The sequence below is a fragment of the Capra hircus genome, chromosome 6 (genome assembly GCF_001704415.2).
Source record: "Capra hircus breed San Clemente chromosome 6, ASM170441v1, whole genome shotgun sequence".
NCBI lineage: Eukaryota > Metazoa > Chordata > Mammalia > Artiodactyla > Bovidae > Capra > Capra hircus.
The window spans coordinates 86,147,783-86,167,461 of NC_030813.1; the positions used below are offsets into that span (position 1 = coordinate 86,147,783).

The 19,679-nt window shown below is 35.9% G+C and overlaps 1 protein-coding gene across 2 annotated transcripts; it reads left to right on the forward strand.

Moving 5' to 3' along the window:
- On the forward strand, positions 2,887 to 10,281 carry ODAM (odontogenic, ameloblast asssociated). 2 transcript variants are annotated; one of them, XM_013964694.2, is made up of 10 exons: positions 2,887 to 2,950; positions 3,039 to 3,080; positions 3,609 to 3,656; positions 4,196 to 4,429; positions 4,860 to 4,904; positions 6,693 to 6,797; positions 7,651 to 7,698; positions 8,605 to 8,673; positions 9,830 to 9,988; positions 10,223 to 10,281. In XM_013964694.2, exons 1-10 carry the CDS (start codon positions 2,900 to 2,902, stop codon positions 10,250 to 10,252), a joined length of 831 nt encoding a protein of 276 aa, XP_013820148.2. In that variant the 5' UTR covers positions 2,887 to 2,899; the 3' UTR covers positions 10,253 to 10,281. The 2 variants fall into 2 exon arrangements, with proteins under 2 accessions (XP_013820148.2, XP_005681781.2); XM_005681724.3 differs by having other exon boundaries at positions 2,900 to 2,950; positions 8,605 to 8,677; positions 9,834 to 9,988.

Below are 19,679 nucleotides of genomic sequence, written 5' to 3' on the forward strand. Positions count from 1 at the left end.
GTTTAAGAAATGCAGTTAGGCAAAACTGTTCATTTTCAGGGTAATAGTGTTCACACTGATTCTATTTTGGCTCTATAATACGGGTGACACTAGCGGTAAGGAACCCTCCTGCCAATACAGGAGGCAAAAGAGATGAGAGTTCTTTCCCTGAGTCGGGAAGATCCCCTGGAGGAGGAAATGGCAAACCCATTCCAGTATTCTTGCCTGGAAAACTCCATGGTCAGAGGAGCCTGGAGGGCTACAGTCTACGGGGCCACAAAGTGTTGGACACAACTGAACACACACACACACACACACACACACACACAATATAGATCCTAACTTTCTCCATGTTTAGCTCTGACAACTTTCTGGCTCAGTTGTGGGGTTAGCTGCCTAAGACCCTGTACAATGGATGCAATAGCAAATCTTAGGCGACTGAGAGCTTATGGTTTACTAAATTTAATTTGACAATATTCAGAATAAACTAAGGTAAATCATTGTAAATATATCATCAGGCAATTTAGAGCCATCAACCTAATTCACCCATTCAGCCAGTCTATTGGTCCAGGTAACAATTGGCTAGGTTATAGAACCACTTGGCTCTAGTAAGATCTGCATCAACATCTGGGGTGGTACAGCTATTTAGCTAACTTAAAAAAGATAACTCTCCTAAATCTTAGGAAGGTTCCTGTCTAACTGATATACAATCCTTGTAGAAGCTTCTCTGCTTTAGTGAAGAGGGGTCTTGTTGTCGTTATTTATTTATTGTCCCTATAGTTTTTTTTGGCTAGGTAGCAAATGGCATGATCATTTTAGTGTTAATGAGTCATTCAATTTCTAAGTGTCTCTTTTTACTGCTGCTTCTGCTGCTGCTGCTAAGTCGTGTCTGACTCTGTGCGACCCCATAGACTGCAGCCCACCAGGCTCCCCCGTCCCTGGGATTCTCCAGTCAAGAACACTGGAGTGGGTTGCCATTTCCTTCTCCAATGCATGAAAGTAAAAAGTGAAAGTGAAGTCACTCAGTCATGTCCAACTGTCAGCCACCCCATGGACTGCAGCCTTCCAGGCTCCTCCATCCATGGGATTTTCCAGGCAGGAGTACTGGAGTGGGGTGCCATTGCCTTCTCCACTCTTTCTACCAAGAAAGCCAAATTCATTGAAAAGCAATAAATTTGTTTCCTGCATGGTAAGGCTTCCATTAGTTATTCAAAGTTAAATTAGTTAAAGAACTCTTGAACAATGGAAATTCACTGTTAATATATTATCACATTTGTGATCCTAACTATTCATTAGAGCAGGGTCAATATTAACAACAAAGGAAAATAAGACAAACACAAAATTTGCTTTATGAAGAAAATATAAATAACAATGAGTGCAGAAAGTAATACTTAGTTGTATTTTGAATACTAAAATCATATTTAGCAACAAAGGATATTTTAAAACACAAAATATTCACTTTCCATCATTTCTAAATATAGGCAATCATGCTTCATATTTATTAAATTATGTAATCCCAAGCAGCACATATCCAAAAAATGTATGTCATAGATTCACAGAAATTTAGCAATCTTTTTAAGGATTTTATTCGATAGAAGGAGATGTAAGTGTTTTCAAGGTTGAACCCAAATAGCTCATTTTTACCCAGTCCAGAATTTAATAATCAAAGAATCTTTACCTCTCCTAAACAGATTTTGAATTTTTTTTCTTTTAGACCTACTTCTTTGTTTAAAAATTTTGTATTTTACCCTTAAAATAGAACAAATCTCTCAATAATCCTTGAATAAAATCTTTTAAAGTTACTCTATTAAGGTGTCCATTTTAAGGATGGTAAAAGAAGGAGCAGAGAAAGATTATTATTCTGGAAAAATTAGTCATAACCAAAGCAGAAGCCAGGAATGATCACAGGGAAATTTTCTAAGGATAATTTAACGACATTACTAAAACTGTGGGAATCCATATACCACCTAGATGATTAGGAAGGGGGTTATTAGCTAAGCCATTGTCTGAAACCCACTGAATCACTGGTCCTTTTGAACAATGATTGGTCCTCCTTTTCTAATGATGGGACTTTAAAATTTAGGAGAAGCTCCAAGCAGCAGGCTTGAAGGATTAAAAAGGACACAAGCCTTGAATGAGTCTAGATTTCTCTTCATAAGAAAAGGAGTGAGGTAAGATATCAAATCTTTGCTTTCATAATTTTATAAACACAAATCAGTCAGTTCTGCAGGACAAACTACCAAGATCACTCTAAATGTTGATGCAGGTCAATCATTTGAACTATAGCAAGAGTTTTTGCATCTGGAGGACAAGAGGTAATATATTTCCACAGATTATACTATAAATCAATATTACAGATTAATTTATAACCTCTTTCTTTGAATTAGAAAATTTTTGATCTGTTGCTTCATTTTAATATATTTTAATGTTATTAAAATTTTATCTAGAAGCTTCCTGGTACTGAACTGCTATTGTCAGATCTTCACTGTAGTACTTTTACCACATTAAATAGACAATAAAATTGTTTTCATAATAAAGACCGAGTTCATTGAGCTCCGCCATGGACCTATACACCCATTCCCTACGATGTAGAACAGTACAAGAAATGAGTCCTTCTTGCTCATAAATTCATCCAACTAGATCGTATGCTACTAAATGAGTCATTCAGGGAAAGCTAAAAGGACAAGCAATTTTGGTTTTTAAAAAAAAACTGCTCTGAGAAAAAGGATGAATTCTGTTACAGATACTTATAAATGTACTTTTTAATTATAAATCCTAAGACATAAGTAAATACTGTGGAATTCACCCAACCACCTTCTGAGTGAACAATCCTGGCTGATTATTGTTATCATGATTTTTACATAGACAGTCATTTTACAGCTAAGTTTCACAATGTATTTTCTAGATATTTCATCTGAAAATGAGAACTCTAATTCTTCTCGGCATACTGGGAGCCACAATGTCAGCCCCGGTGAGTGATTTCATGATAAAATTGAAATCATTGTGTGAAACCCATAACGAATCCCTCTTTTACTGTTTCTGTTTTTTTGTTTGTTTAGCTTATTCCACAGCGCCTTTTGTCTGCAAGCAACAGCAATGAGGTTAGTTTAAATATTTAAAACAATATCCCCAGTTTTTTGTCTTATGGAAACACAGCAGGAAGAGATAAAAGCCTTCTTGTTGATTTATCCTGCAGTTCTACCCACTAACTATAGCCAAATGCCTTCCCAATGTTTATGTTTGTTTTGCATACAAGGTTGTTTCTAGAATACTACTTTGCCTCCCTTATTTGATTGCCAATTCTTTAAAGGCAGAAACAGATTCTTGTATACCTTTTTGCTCTAATAACACCTAACAGGGTGGATATAGGTGTTTAAGAGCATAAAATGACTGAATAAACCACTGGAATGGGGTAAAGCTATGCAATCTCACACACAGCAGAGAAGAGGTAGTTAAATCCTAACCTCTAATCTCAGTGATTTAGTTCAAGCTTAGTGAGAAAACATCTCACCTCTAACAGGAAACTGAGTTGTACAGTATTTGACTGTACAGAATTTGTAGTAAATTTTATTCTTAATAGTTTTAACATGTGTAGTAATCTTGTTTTCATATTATCTTTCCTTTCCTAGTTGCGTCTGAATCTTAATAATGCTCAGCTTCAACCACTACAGCTTCAGGTATCCCTAACCCAATAATTATTTCAAAAATATTTCCTACTGCTCTTTTCTTGTGGCTCTTGGTAGGAGAACAAAATGTTTTCTGATTCTATTTCTGAAATCTTAACTTTTAAAGTTACTACTTTTTCACATATGTTTTAATTTCCATTTATTTGAAGGCCAAAGTAAAAGCTGTAATCAAATGAACATTTTTAGGCACAAATGCTCTCAACTATGAGATAGTAAAATTAATCATTTTATGACAAGTCATACACAGCTAATAGGTAAATATATCTATATATTGAAACCAGTCTGGCAACTGCAGATTCTGTACCATTTATCCACCTCATTCATACTTGTCATCACGATCACTGGGAATTTACCACTGTTCACGCTATTTGCCTGACTCATAATGTGCCAAGATGCTGTCCTTTTTTATAATGCAGCAATAGAAATATAGAAATTGTTTTACATTTGCTTCTTTCTCACTCTGGACTGACTTTTAATTCTTTTCTAAGTGAAAGAGAAATGCTTCCTTTCTATCTCTTATGTCTTCCTAGGGCCCATTCAATTCATGGATTCTTCCTTTCCCTGGAATTCTACAACAGCAGCAACGGGATCAAATTCCAGGACTCTCCCCATTCTCTTTGTCAGCTCGCGAGCAGTTTGCTGGACTGGTCCCAAATCAGATATTCGTCCCAGGACAGGTCAGTTTTGCCCAAGGAACCCAGGCAGGACAGCTGGACCCCTCACAGCCTCAGACGCCACAGCAGACCCAATGGGGCCTTAAGAATGTAAGTCAAGTCTCTTCTATCTAAAGGAAATATAATGCACATGGATTGTGAAAACGAATATGAATCAGCTTTGAAATAAGATAGGTGTTTCCTGAGCGAGAATTGCTTCTCTAATGTGTTTCTACCATCACTGAAAGTACTTCCTTGTACTTCTGATTTTTGATATGAAAAATGCCATATAAATCAGCTCTTCCAGGATCACAGTCATGAATTGAAAGTGTGAAAACATGTCTTGGACAGGATAATTAAGGAAATTTCATCTTCAATAAAAGAGTGATTTGTCTTAATGCTGGTACATATAGTAGATGACCTTTTGTCATCCTAGAAGTCTGCTAATATACATTTTACATTCATACACTTAGGTCTAAAGAAATCAGCGCTGGAGTTTTAAAAAGTCAAGTGTAACTTTTTCATAATTCCTTTTTGGCAGGTTATGCCTTCTGTGTTCTTCAAAATGCCTCAAGAGCAAGCACAGGTAAGTGAAAGGAAGGCCACCACTCCTGTACAGAGACGGCTGCATACTCTCTCCATTGAACGTTTTCTTCTATATTTGTAGCTCTGACTTCTATGGCAGGGCTATAAAGTCCATGCAATGCTATTACTGTCTGGGTACTACCCCTGCTGGGCTGGCAGCAGTTTGTTAATGTTAGGCTCACTTAACAGCTTTAAAAGAAAGGCCAGCTGGGAGTCTCCAGGACCCCAGAGTCACCAGGACATGGCTGTGTTGGGAGTTATGGAACTCACTAAGCCTTAGGTTGAGTTCTCTCTCCACCAAAAATGCTAGCATTAGATAACAACTCGGGAGAAATACCATAGACTGACTTTGGCCAACCCTAAATTTTGGTTCAGAGAAAGATGCATTAATCTGATGAAATATCGTGTGATGTAGACAGAGGTTTTTTTGAGTTATGCTCTAAACATTTCCAGGTTCTTGGATATTTTCAGTTTAACTCCATATTACAGTCAAATTTTGGTGATTTCCATTAAATAGCAGAATTTTTAAAGAATGTAAAGTAGTAAAACCATTAAAGTAATATAGAAAATCCTCTCAATGTTAATATAATACCCTGCATTCAAAGAAATATGAATATGGATAAATTATATTATTCACCAGAAGAATGTTGACAATTTCATAAAAAGTTAGACACCTGGCTATAGTGCAATAATTATGTAATTTTGTCCACTCCCATTATAAAACAAACATTACCCCTAGACATTATCTCATTCTGTTTCATACCAGTTAGAGAATTAGATACCTGACAAGTAGAATTACTTCATTTTAGGATCAAAAAACTAAGTCTTTATGAGATTAAGTTCCCAATTCTAATGAAAATAAATAGCTGAGTTAGAATCTAATTCTTCACCCTTCCTTTAACCACTAAATCAGTGACTCACCATTCTGGCTTGGCATTAAAATCTCTGGTGATAACTTTGAAAATTACAGACACCTGGACCCTGCCCACACCTCATGAATCAAAACCCCATGAGGAGATCTTAAATATGACTATCTGTTAAAATGTTCAATTGGTGTTTTTGATGCTTGGCCAGAGTTAAAAGCCATTATACAAAATATATACCTCTTCTCAAACCATAGTTATTGTTTTTCTTAACTCATTTCCATTAGGGGGTCTTATTAAATAACAGGAGACAAAACTCTATGGATGTACAATGATCATAATTTTCTATAAACACATATACAGACACACAGACATAAGTGGAAACCAATACATGATGATGTGAGTGGTAAAACTGCAGCTGCTCCTATTTTTTTCCTTGTCTATTTCTAGATTTTCCAAATATCTTATAATTCACCTGAGTTGTTTCAATAAAGTGACAATTATTAAAGGCAATACATTTCTGAACAATTCATCCATTATGGTAGAATGTCTAATACCACATTCTGCAGAATGAAGAGTCAAAAAATACACATGGAAAATGCTGCATAGGCTATCTTCTTAGATATTTACAAAGTAATTTGTATATAAAGCTTACATATGAAGTTCATGGTACCCTTTTAAGAAGTCTGTTATTAGTTGAATTCACTACTTGCTAATGTGTTTGACCAAGCAACCTTGAAACAAAGTCCAGGGTCATGTGCAATATATGTTTTTTCTAAAGTTTGGGAAGGACTGCATTATGTGTTCTTTTGTTCACAAAATCGCTAAAGACAAATCAGCTTTAAAATAATATTGATAATAGAATTTTTTTTTAAAGCCTGCACTGATCTGAAGGAAGCTCTTCTGTACTTTTCTATTTACAATAGATGCTTCAGTACTATCCAGTTTACATGTTCCTACCCTGGGAACAGCCTCAACAAACAGTCGCACAGTCACCTCCACAAACAAGAGAGCAGCTGTTTGAGGAGCAGGTACTACAAGCATTTGATTTTAATTTAACTAGTTCCATCTAAGGATAAAGAAGAAAAGGTAACATTTCAAAGAGGATATCTGGTTTATACTTAGTGCAAAAACTCAATGGCTTGAACTGATGGTCATAAAAGGACATACTGCTTTCTTTTAACATAACACTAATTTGGAAATACACACCAAGATTGAATTTTGAACGAACTGTTGCTGTTGTTTAGTAGCTAAGTCGTGTCCAACTCTTTTGCAACCCCATTGACTGTAACATGCCAGGCTCCTCTGTCCATGGGATTTCCCAAGCAAGAATACTGGAGTGGGTTGCCATTTCCTTCTCCAAGGGATCTTCCCAACCCAAAGATTGAACCCATGGTTTCCTGCATCAGCAGGCAGACTCTTTACCACTGAGTCATGTGGAAAGCAATGAGATACAATTAGGTAATGCAATATTGAGTTTTGTGGACCTTCAATAAAATAGTAAAATTTTAATATAAATTTAGATGGCTCATACATAACTAGGTTACTTTTAGTTAGAATGCAAATTAGATTTTTAATTTATCATCACTTAAAACTTATCAAATCAATTACAAAAAACTGAAAATTATGCTTCAAATGACTGGTAGTAGTACTTCCAATTAAGTCATACTAATTTAAAGAGAAAGGGAGAGTTTTAACCTAGAAATCATATGCTGTTAAAATCATATGGTTGGTAATTTAACAATTATTTTTACTACCTAGAACATATAAATTTTCAAAAAAAGCATTAGTACAATATAATATACATATATTTTAATCATTTATCACTGCATTATGACAAAAATCATAAGAGAGATCTAACACATTTTTTTTTAATTCTAACAGATGCCATTCTATACTGAATTTGGATATATTCCACAAGAAGTAGAACCTGTAAGTAAATGTATTTTTCATTAAAAAAAGAAAAACCAGCTTTGAAACTACTTGCTAAACAAACTATTAAATCTACCAGTGACCTTTAGTCAAAAACCCACCAGGAACACACCTCTAGTTGGACAAAATTGGATTTATCCACTTACTGCAACAGGGGAGGACACACACCATGAGGAACTGTGGAGTGTGTTAACAGGAAGGATTGGAATGACATCTCACAGGGTCTGGTCTTGTGTCAGTGATCTGGGGGAGAGTTCAAGTAGTCACATTACTTTTGATTTGGAGTTCTCAAGAACTGGGCTTCCCTGGTAGCTCAGATGGTAAAGAATCTCAAGAACTGGGGGTAGTTCTATGACTGGGTAACTTAACAATTCTTTCCTTTTAAGTAAGAATGATGGAGTGAGGCAAAGACCATGATCGGTGATATATGGCAAAACCAATACAATATTGTAAAGGAATGAACCTCCAATTAAATTAAATAAATTTATATTAAAAAAAAAGAAATTCTTCAGATTATCCAGGACCTAAGGATGCCTGATATTTTCATGCCTTGCACAGGGACCTTGCTGTGGGCAAGATTACCAAGTACTGTTTTTTTGATTGCACTTCATCATGTTCAGAGCTGACCTTGCCTGGTACTCTGTAGGATTGTTAAGGTACAACAGGAGAACATCAGCATCCAGCAGAGAATGTCAGGCCAGCTCCTGCAAACGCTGCAGCAGAGCTATTGTGTTAGGCCAGTTTCTCGGTGTCAGGAATTGCTTTTCTCTTTCTCAAAACCAAATTATGATTTTTGTTTTTAAGAAACTAATTGAAGAAGGTGAGAAGGGTATAACCACCTTAGGTGCAAGATAAATGTTTTATGGATTATTAATTTATACCATTTTAAACTTTGCAACTTTTAAGGTTATGCCAGGAGGACAGCAACCAGCCTTTGATCCCTTCCTAGGCACAGCTCCTGAAATGGCTGCAATGGTAAGTTTCCTTACCACACTTTGATAGTTACTGGAAATCAGCAACTGACACTATAGCTCCTTGCACTATTGTGCATTTTAATGAAACTGTTATTATTATTCCATCAACAATTATTACTCCTTCACCCTGTAATCTTTTGCCACACAAGATTCAATTCACTCAGTTCATCAACTATTTACTGAGGAGCTAATACAAGCCAAATATTCTCCATCAGTTTATTTCAGTTCAGTCGCTCAGTTGTGTCCGACTCTTTGGGGGCAAGAGGAGAAGGGGACGACAGAGGATGAGATGGCTGGATGGCATTACTGGCTCGATGGACATGAGTTTGAGTGAACTCCAGAAGTTGGTGATGGACAGGGAGGCCTGGCATGCTGCAATTCATGGTGTTTCAAAGGGTGGGACACGCCTGAGCGACTGAACTGAACTGAGGCCTCCCTGTCCATCACCAAATCCTGGAGTTCACTCAAACTCACGTCCATCAAGTCGGTGATGCCATCCAGCCATCTCATCCTCTGTCGTCCCCTTCTCTTCCTGCCCCCAATCCCTCCCAGCATCAGAATCTTTTCCAATGAGTCAACTCTTCCCATGAGGTGGCCAAAGTACTGAAGTTTCAGCTTTAGCATCATTCCTTCCAAAGAACACCCAGGACTGATCTCCTTTAGAATGGACTGGTTGGATCTCCTTGCAGTCCAAGGGATTCTCAAGAGTCTTCTCCAACACCACAGTTCAAAAGCATCAATTCTTTGGCACTCAGCTTTCTTCACAGTCCAACTCTCACATCCATACATGACCACTGGAAAAACCATAGCCTTGACTAGATGGACCTTTGTTGGCAAAGTAATATCTCTGCTTTTGAATATGCTATCTAGGTTGGTCATAACTTTCCTTCCAAGGAGTATGTGTCTTTTAATTTCATGGCTGCAATCACCATCTGCAGTGATTTTGAAGCCCAGGTACACTCATTTAAAGTCAGGTATTAAAAGACATCCATGTTTGCTGGCATACATACATACTCTTTCTAAAGGATAGATTTTAGTCTAGAAAACTAATAAGGCATTTACTTCTCAAATAAAATCCTTGCTTTACTGCTTTATATTCTTCCCAATTTTGACCTTGTGTTTGAACTTGTAATCACTTTTCTTTCTCACCCTTATAGCCAGCAGAAGTGTCACCATATTTACAAAAAGAAATGATAAATTTTCAGCGCACCAATGCAAGAATTTTCACTCCTTCAACTTCACAAAAACCCAGCACAACATTTTTTTTTACTTCTGCTGTGGACCCAATTATTACCACAGAGCTAATGGAAAAGAAGGTAATCAAAGATTCTTTTTATGAAAGAAATGGGTCTCTAAATAGAAAGTATAAAAATAAAGTTCATGCTTGATTTATAGGACTTAGTTATGAAAATCATGACAAAGTTAATATGTAGTAGAATATATGGTCTTAACCTTGAATAAGAAAACCAATAATTTCTTACAGATAATCAATCAGAATCTAATGTAATTTTTATTTAATAAAAGCTTTTTATGTATGTTTTTCTCACTAGGCCAAGACTGATAGCCTGAAGGAACCATAAGATGTTGTCCTAATCATTTAGAGTTTAGGGTAGGTATTTGCCAAGAGACGTGCATTATGTTCCATGACATATCCTAAATTAAAAGAAAAAAATTGTAAGAATAACTAAAGGCATATACCAAAATGAAAAAAAAAACAAGTTAGTGCTTACATATTCCTACAAAGCTAACAATAATTATGAGCTATTTTATTAGCAAATTTTTTAGTCAAAATAAATTTTTGAGGATAGTGTCTGTCTATGCCATAAACTTTTCATAAACTCTGAGAACACAAATAGCAAATATACTAGGTCCATGTTACAGACAGACAGTAAATGCAAAGTGCTATGCTATGTTTAGTTGCTCAGCCATGTTCAGTACTTTGCAACCCCATGGCCTATAGGCCACCAGGCTCCCCTGTCCATGGGGCTTCTCCAGGCAAGAATACTGGAGCAGGTTGCCTTGCCCTCCTGCAGGGGATCTTCCCAACCCAGGGATCATACCTGAGTCTCCTACACTGCAAACAGATTCTTTACCATCTGAGCCGACAGTGAAGCTCATATGCAAAGTCAGTTCCCCCAAATCACTACTTCACTTTGCAAGCTAAAAGTAATGCTAATACATCTGTGTTAGTTTGGAATGAAAAAAAGTCTCAAAGTAATTTTTTAAGTGCATATTCACATGGAAATTTAAAATTCCATGATTTTTATATTAACTATTACTTTAATTGATTACCTGTCCTAAAGAGTTTCACTGGCTATGAGGCTAGTGGGTGTTTGATAGAAGGGCAGGGTGGGATTGGGTCTAACATGTAAAAAATTCACACTAAAAAGCAAATAATTTGGCCTGAATTGGAAAAGTAAAAGGCAAAGATTTTTAAAATCTGTCCCCTGCTTCCTCTGAGTCTTTTCTGATTTCTCCTATGAAAATGAATACTTAGCATTTCTTAGATTCAAATAAGTCAATAAAAATACAACCAGAAGTGAATAGTGTGAGCACCTCTTTAGAAAATTCTCTTCTATAATGTGGCTGTGTTTGCAATGCAAGATAATTCAAGCTTTTTAATCAGAAATACTAAAGGGATTTCAGTATAGTGTGACCTTCTGAACCAATGCAAAAAAATGTAGTTTTATTTCTTTTTAAGCAATTTAGAAAATATCTCAGGAATTTTATAGAAAGCAGTCTAATGATATTAAAATGCTCTTTTATTTTATTTTTCAGAAAAAAAGATGTTGCAGCACCCTGAGTATCATTTTATTTCCTCAATATTAATATTGATTCTTTGAAAACTATGAAATACTTTTGGCTCTTCTCCTGAATTTCTTTTTACTTATAAATAGCATTATACTCTTTAAATATCATAGAAAAGTAATACAATCATTTAATAAGCTTAGATTTACAAAATTACATTTCTTTCTAAATATCTTATCATTTCATGATCTGGAAAGTAACAGCACTAAAAATAGAGTATCACTGGATTAATTGTATAAGTGTATTAATAAAGGAAGGCTCTGGAAAATGGTGGCATTGATGAGAATAAATATATCCAGTCATTGGATTTACAAGTGTGGTGACTGACACTGATGAACAAAAGTATGTTCCTAGCTTTGACATATCATCACATTATTCCTCCCAGGTCCATTCAACTAGATTCCTTCTGATGCAGTCCCTATTAGAATCAAAATTATTTGGTGGCAGATCCCATTAAGTGCTCATTCCCAATATGACACAGATACATGGAGAGATGGCTGCCATCACCAAAAGGATAGGTCCCCAGGAAGATGTATGCTGGTTTGGTGAAGCAACATATTATACAAAATAAGGCATAGATTTTGGATTTCTTCAGATGTGGCTTTCAATCTGACTTTGAACCTTCAGTAAGGCACTTAACCTGAGTCTCAATTTTCTCAGGTGTAAAACAGAGGTAACAATATCTACCTTTTCAAAATTTCCAAAAGGACCACATGAAATAACACATGTAAGATACCTGGCTCATATGGCTGTCCCTTGAACAACATGAGTTTAAACTGAAATGAAGTGAAAGTCGCTCAGTCGTGTTCAACTCTGCAATCGCATGGACTGGAGCCCACCAGGCGCCTCCGTCCAAGTGATTTCCCAGGCAAGAATACTGGAGTGGGTTGCTATGCCTTTCTCTAGGGAATCTTCCTGACTCAGGGATCAAACATGGGTCTCCTGCATTGCAGACAAATTTACTGTCTGAGCCACCAGTGAAGCCCCTTAAATGGAGGGGGTACCGTTATATGCAGAGTTTTCAATAAATACCTACAACCATACTATATAATCCAAGGTTGGTTGAATCTTTGGATGTGAAACCACGTATATGGTGGTGTTTAGTCGCTAGGTCTTGTCCCACTCTTTGCAATCTCATGGACTGTAACCTACCAGTCTCCTCTGTCCATGGAATTTTCCAGGCAAGAATACTGAAGTGAGTTGCCATTTCCTCTCGCAGATCTTCCCAACCCAGGGATCAAACCCACATCTCCTGAGTCTCCTGCACTGCTGGCGCATTCTTTACCACTGAGCCACCTGAGAACCACCTGGCAATATTAGAAAAGTAAAAGTGAAATTTAGTCACTCAATCCTGTCCGACTCTTTGAGACCCTATGGACTGTAGCCTGCCAGGCTCCTCTGTCCACAGAATTATCTGGCAAGAATACTAATACTGGAGTAGGTTGCCATGCCTTCCTCCAAGGGATTTTCCCAACCCAAGGATCAAACCTGGGTCACATGCACTGCAGGCATATTCTTTACCACCTGAGCCACCAAGGGAAGCCAATATTAGGGATTACAATATTAAATGCTTTGAAAATTACATGTTATACAAATATAATATTAACATACAAAAGCATTAAATAAGTTCTACATAAATAAAATAATATAATGATAAACATTGCAATTTCCTTCAAGGATAATTTTTATAAAAAATATTAAACTAAACATGCCAAATTTATTTCTTATTCTACACAATATTAAAAGGATCTTATTAGTTTGGATGTCAAAATCCAATTTAGTGACTCAGCTTAAAAAATAAATTTCCAAATCTCTGACTGGAGATCCAATTTGTTTCAGGTGGATGTCTTGGCAAATTATTGCTGAGCAACAACTATGTTTGAAAACAAGAATACTATAGTCAGTTCAGGTCAGTTCAGTCCAGTCGCTCAGTCATATCCGACTCTTTACGACCCTATGAATCGCAGCACACGAGGCCTCCCTGTCCATCACCAACTCCCGGAGTTCCTTCAGACCCACATCCATCGAGTCAGTGATGCCATCCAGCCATCTCATCCTCTGTCGTCCCCTTCTCCTCCTGCCCCCAATCCCTCCCAGCATCACAGTCATTTCCAATGAGTCAACTCTTTGCATGAGGTGGCCAAAGTACTGGAGTTTCAGCTTTAGCATCATTCCTTCCAAAGAAATCCCAGGGTTGATCTCCTTCAGAATGGACCAGTTGGATATCCTTGCAGTTCAAGGGACTCTCAAGAGTCTTCTCCAACACCACGGTTCAAAAGCATAAATTCTTCAGCGCTTAGCTTTCTTCACAGTCCGACTCTCACATCCATACATGACCACTGGAAAAACCATAGCCTTGACTAGACGGACCTTACCAATTAAATATTCTATATACGTCAAATTGCATTACAGAAGAGCTTTAAACTGTCATTTTTGTTAACAGGTTAAGAATACAAGAGTCTACAGTTAATGGAAATATTACTTGGATACATGCAAAGAACTACATTTTATATGTCTGTTTAACCCTGTGTTCCTAATCTCCCCATCCCAGGCCAGTGAAAGAAAGGCAAAGCAGAAAGAGAAATTCAATTTTGAACAGATTTGACCAGGAAAACTTTACGTAGAATATTCTAAATCAGAGTTGCTTATATTTGGTAATTCACACTTTAGCCTCAAAACTTTACCAACCTTCTTCACTGGGTGATTCCTATCTAAGTGTATTATAACAGCATTAGTTCAAGACTGGCATATAGAACTTATGTGTGCTCTCACTTTAAATACTATATACACAACCAAACTATCATCATTGTTTAGTCATATTTTTAAATATACAGTCTGATGAGTTTGATTCACATATACACATACACATAAATACACATATAAATGTATGTACCTTGCAACCATCACCCCTATCAAGATGCAGAACATTTCCACCACCCCAACCTTCCTTTTCTTTTCTGGTCAATTTGGTTTCCCTGTTCCCATGTTTTTAAAGCTACTATTTTAAAAAACAAAATATCTATCACCGTGTATTAATTGTGCCTGTTCTGGGACTTTATACATATTAAATAACACGATATTACACTGTGCATTTTTTTGTGGCAGTTTCTTTAACTCAATATAATGCTTTTGTGATTCATTCACACTACTGCTTAAATATAATGTTACAATAAATGAATATACGATTGTTTATTTTCCTATTGAAGAACATCTGCGTTGTTTCTAATTACTGACATTAGGAATAAAGCTACTATGAACATTCTGTACAAGTTCTATTGCTAACATACATTTTCATTTCTCCTGAGTAAAAACAACAAAAACCACCAAACCATAGGTTAAGTTTATTATAAGCAAGTGCTAAGTACTTTCTGGGCTTCCCAGGTGGCTAGTGATAAAGAACTCACTTGACAAGCAGGAGACAAAATGTCAGTTCGATCCCTGGGCCCGTAAGATATCCTGGAGGAGGGTATGGCAACACACTCCAGTATTCTTACCTAGAGAATCCCTTGGAAAGAGGAGCCTAGTGGGCTACCACCTTTGAGTCATAAAGAGTCAGACATTATGGAAGCAATTTAGCATTCATGCACGCAAGTACTTTCCAAGGTAGCTATATTTTATACTCTGGTCAACAGCGTGTCACAATTCCAGTTCCTCCACCTTCTGGCCAACATTTAGAATTTTTCTTTTAAATCATTTCCATGAGTTCCTCTTCTACCAAAGTGAAAGTGAACGTTGCTCAGTTGTGTCCAAGCCACCCCTTGGACTATACAGTCTGTGGAATTCTCCAGGCCAGAATACTGGAGTGGGTAGCCTTTTCCTTCTCCAAGGGATCTTCCCAACCCAGAGATGGAACCCAGGTCTCCCGTATTGCAGGCAGATTCTTTACCAACTGAGCTTCACATTAACTGTCACCAAGTTTGACCTCTACCCTCTCTTCTCTCTCTCAGAAATTACTGCATGAACATTTCTATTGTTGTGACTTTAATAAACATATATAAATTATTACTGGCTCCGAAATTTATACCTTAATCTAATATATTAAATAGTTAAGTCTGAGAGTGTGAGTATTAGTCACTCAGTTGTGTCTGACTCTTTGTGACCCCATGGACCACAGCCCACCAGACTCCTCTGTCCATGGAATTCTCCAGACAAGAATACTGGAGTGGGTTGCCATTCCCTTCTCGAGGGATCTTCCCAATCCAGGGATCAAACCTGGGTCTTCTGCATTGCAGGCAGATTCTTTATCATCTGAATCACCAGGGAAGCCAGTTAAGTCTATATCTACTCTATTACATAATTTGTGGCTTTCATTTGCATTTTCCTAATGACTAATAATAGGTTGTTTTTCTATGCTTACCAGCAATTTGCATATCTTTATTTTTGAAAGTTACATTTATTTTTATTTATTTTCTTACAATTGAGTTGTAAGAGCTTTTTATGTATTCTGGATAATACACTTGGTCCATCCAAAATTTTATTACAAATACTTTTTCCAGTCTGTAGCGTGTTTTTTCATTTTTTAGTGTGCTTTTCGAGGATCAATTTTTTTTTAATTTTGGTGCAGTTAATTTGTCAATTTTTTGAAGATTAGTATCTCTTGTCCTAGTAAAGAAATCTTCACCTACTCCAAAGTAATGAATAAATTCTCCTTTGTTTTCTTACAGACTTTTTAGTGGTTTTGCTTTTACATTTAAATATGTAGCCATTGGTTTTCTGTGTAGAGGTTTGTGTGTGTGTGTGTGTGTGTGTGTGTGTGTGTGTGTGTAGAGTGTGAAGATAAATGTCAAGGATAATTCTTTCCATGTTGTTGTTGTTTAGTCGTTAAGTCATGTTGGACTCTTTTGTGACCCATGGACTATAGTGGGCCAGGCTCCTTTGTCCTTGGGATTTTCCAGGCAAGAATAAGGGAGCAAGTTGCCATTTCCTTCTCCAGGGGATCTTCCTGACCCATGGATGAAACCTGTGTTTCCTGTATTGGCAGACAGATTATCACTCAGCCATCAGAGACTTTTCTAGTAAGTTGGCTGTTCGCATCAAGTGACCGAAATACTGGAACTTTAGATTCAGCATCAGTCCTTCCAGTGAGAATTCAGGGCCGATTTCCCTTAAGATTGACTGGTTTGATCTTTGCTGTCCAAGAGACTTTCAGGAGTCTTCTCCAGCATCACAGTTCAGAGGCATAAATTCTTTGGTATCCTCCCTTTTTTACAGTCCAGCTCTCACAAACATATGTGACTACTGGGCCATCAGGGAAGCCCATTTTTTTCCATACAGACACCTAGTTGCTCCAGAATCATTTCTGTAAAAGTTTATCCTTTCCTCACTGAACTGTCTTTGTATCTTTATTGAAAATCTATTGAATTTTCGCGTCTGCATCTATTTTTGAACTATTTTATTCCATTTAATTGTTTTTTTGTCTTTGCATCAATATTACACAGTCTTTATTACTATAAATTAATGTCTTTCACATTTCCATATAAGCTTCAGAGTCAGTGTGTAAGTTTCTACCCTGCTGAGTTTTAACAGGATAGTGCTGAATCTCTAGATCCATCAGGAAAGGCTTAGCATCTCAATCATATTGAGTATTCAAATTCATGAACATGACATATACTTATTCAGGTCATTTTATATTTATCTTTGAAATGTCTTGTAGTTCTCAGTGTAGAGGTCTTACAATGTTTGTGGATTATTTTTCTAAATATTTTATGTGTCTAATTTTATTTTCTATGTTTAGCATAGAGAAATGCAATTGATTTTTGAACACTGAGCTTATATGGAATGATCTTGCTAAATAAAATTATTAATTTCCACAGTTGCTTTGTAGGTTCCATATTATTTTCCATCTTAAAAGAGAGAAGTTTTCTTGAAATAAAAACAATTTCTCTTGTTTCCATTACTCCATACATTTTTAATTCTTTTTCTTACCTTGCTACACTGACAAGTGTATATGATGCAATGTTGATTAGAAGGAATAAAAATGGATATACTTGCATTGTTCCTGATATTAGAAGAGTATTCATTATTTCACAATTAAGTATGATGTCAGCTGTTCAATTTCCATAAATTATATTTATAGATTGCAAAACTTCCCTTTTAAACCAAGTTTGTTGAGAATTTTTATTATGAATGAGTGTTGACTTTTGTTAAATGATTTAATAAAATAAAATATGGATATTCTCTTTGATTTGGTTAATGTAGTAAATCACATTGTTTCACTTTTCAATGTTCAATCCAACTTTCACTCCTGGGGGAAAAACATACTAATTTGTTATAATGTGGTGTGGTTTTAAACTATTGCTATATTTTCTTCACTAATTATTCCATGAATGATTTTTACATCTGTGTTTGTGAACACTATTAGACAGTAACTTGCTTTTCTTATAATGTCCCTGGCAGTTTTTATATTGGACTTTTGCTGGTTTCATAAAATGCATTGGGAAATGTCTGTTCCTCTCTATTTTAAGAGTTTTTGTGTATTTTTGGTATTATTTTGTCTTTAAATGTTTGATAGACCTCACCAGTGAAGCTATTAGAGACTAGAGCACTCTTTGGGGAATATTTTTCATTACAGTTCAGTTACTTTATTAAATGTAGGATTATGTCAATGTTCTGTTTCTTATGTGTTTTATAAAGTTTGTCTTTCAGAAAACTTGTCCATTTTCCTAAGCTGTCAAATTAATAGGCATGAAAATATTTATCATGCAATCTTATATTCCTTTGAATGTCTGTCAAATCTGTACTTAAGCTCTCTCTGTAACCTCTACTTACTCCCCTGTTTTCTTTTTCAATCTAGTTGGAGTTCATCAATTCTATATAAAAATTTTAAAAAAATAACAAGTTTTGGCTTCACTGAATTTTTTGTTTGTTCTTTTTTTTTTATTTACATCTTTTCTTTTCTTATTTTCTTTATTCTATTTGCTTCTTAAGGTAAATGCTTGTAACAGGGGTCAGCGAATATTTTTTTTTTTTAAGGGCCAGATAGTATTTTTGGCTTTGTGGTCCATATAGTCTGTTGCAACTACCAAACCTACAGTTTGTAGAATGAAAGCAAACATAGATGATATGTCAAAGAATGGGTATGAATGTTTTCCAGTAAAACTTTATTTATTAATAACAAACAGGCCATCTTTGACCCTCAGCCTGCAATTTGCCAACCCTTAGCTTAGATCATTGATTCAAACATTTCTTCTATTTTTTATATAAGCATTTTAAAGCAAAAAAAATTTCTAACAGTTCTTTTCTTTAACTCATGGATTAGTGAGAAATATGATGATAAATAAACATTTGGGAATTTCCAACATGTTATTGCTATTGATTTTTAATTAAACTCATTGAAATCATATTCTATATCGTAAGTGAGCATATTCTAATGCCATTTTACTCCTTTGAAAGTTATTGATACTAAACCATGGCTCAGATTTTTGATCGGTCTTGGTTATATTTCCTGTACATTTAAAAAATAAGTTGCTGGTCCTCATGCTCTACAAATATCCATTAGATCAACTTGATTGTGTCATTCAAATTTTCCCATTTTTGATTCATTTATTCTCCTCTACTTCTGTCAATTTTTGCTTCACGTATTATGAAGCTCTGATTTTAGGTACACTTTTGGAACTCATATGTTTTTGAGAAATTGATCTTTTAATCATTGACATGACCCTACTTTATCTCCAGTAATATGCCTTGTTTTGAACCTTAGTTTGTCAAATATTAGGGGATTCCCTAGCGGCTCAGAGGCTAAACAATTCTGCCTCAGTGCAGGAGAGTTGGGTTCAATCCCTGTGTCGGGAAGAAACCCTGGAGAAGGGAACGGCAACCCACTCTGGTATCCTTGCCTGGAGAATTCCATAGACAGAGGAGCTTGGTGAACCCATAGAGTTGAGCATGACTGAGCGACTAATAACTTGTCTGATATAAATGGAGACGTGTAAGCTTCTTCTGATTAGTATTTATGTGATACATCTTTCCTATAATTTTCTCTGAGTTTGTCTTTTCATTTAAAGTGTTTTATAAGCAGCATATAGTTGGTTCTTGATATTTAATCTAATCTCAACATTTGTCTCTTAATTGAAATAGTCTATTTAAATTTGGTATAATTATTGCTATGTTTGAGTTTAAGTCTACCCACATGGTTTTTGTTCTCTATTTGTCATCTGTGTCTTTTGTTTCCCACTTTCTATTTTTAATTAAACATATATT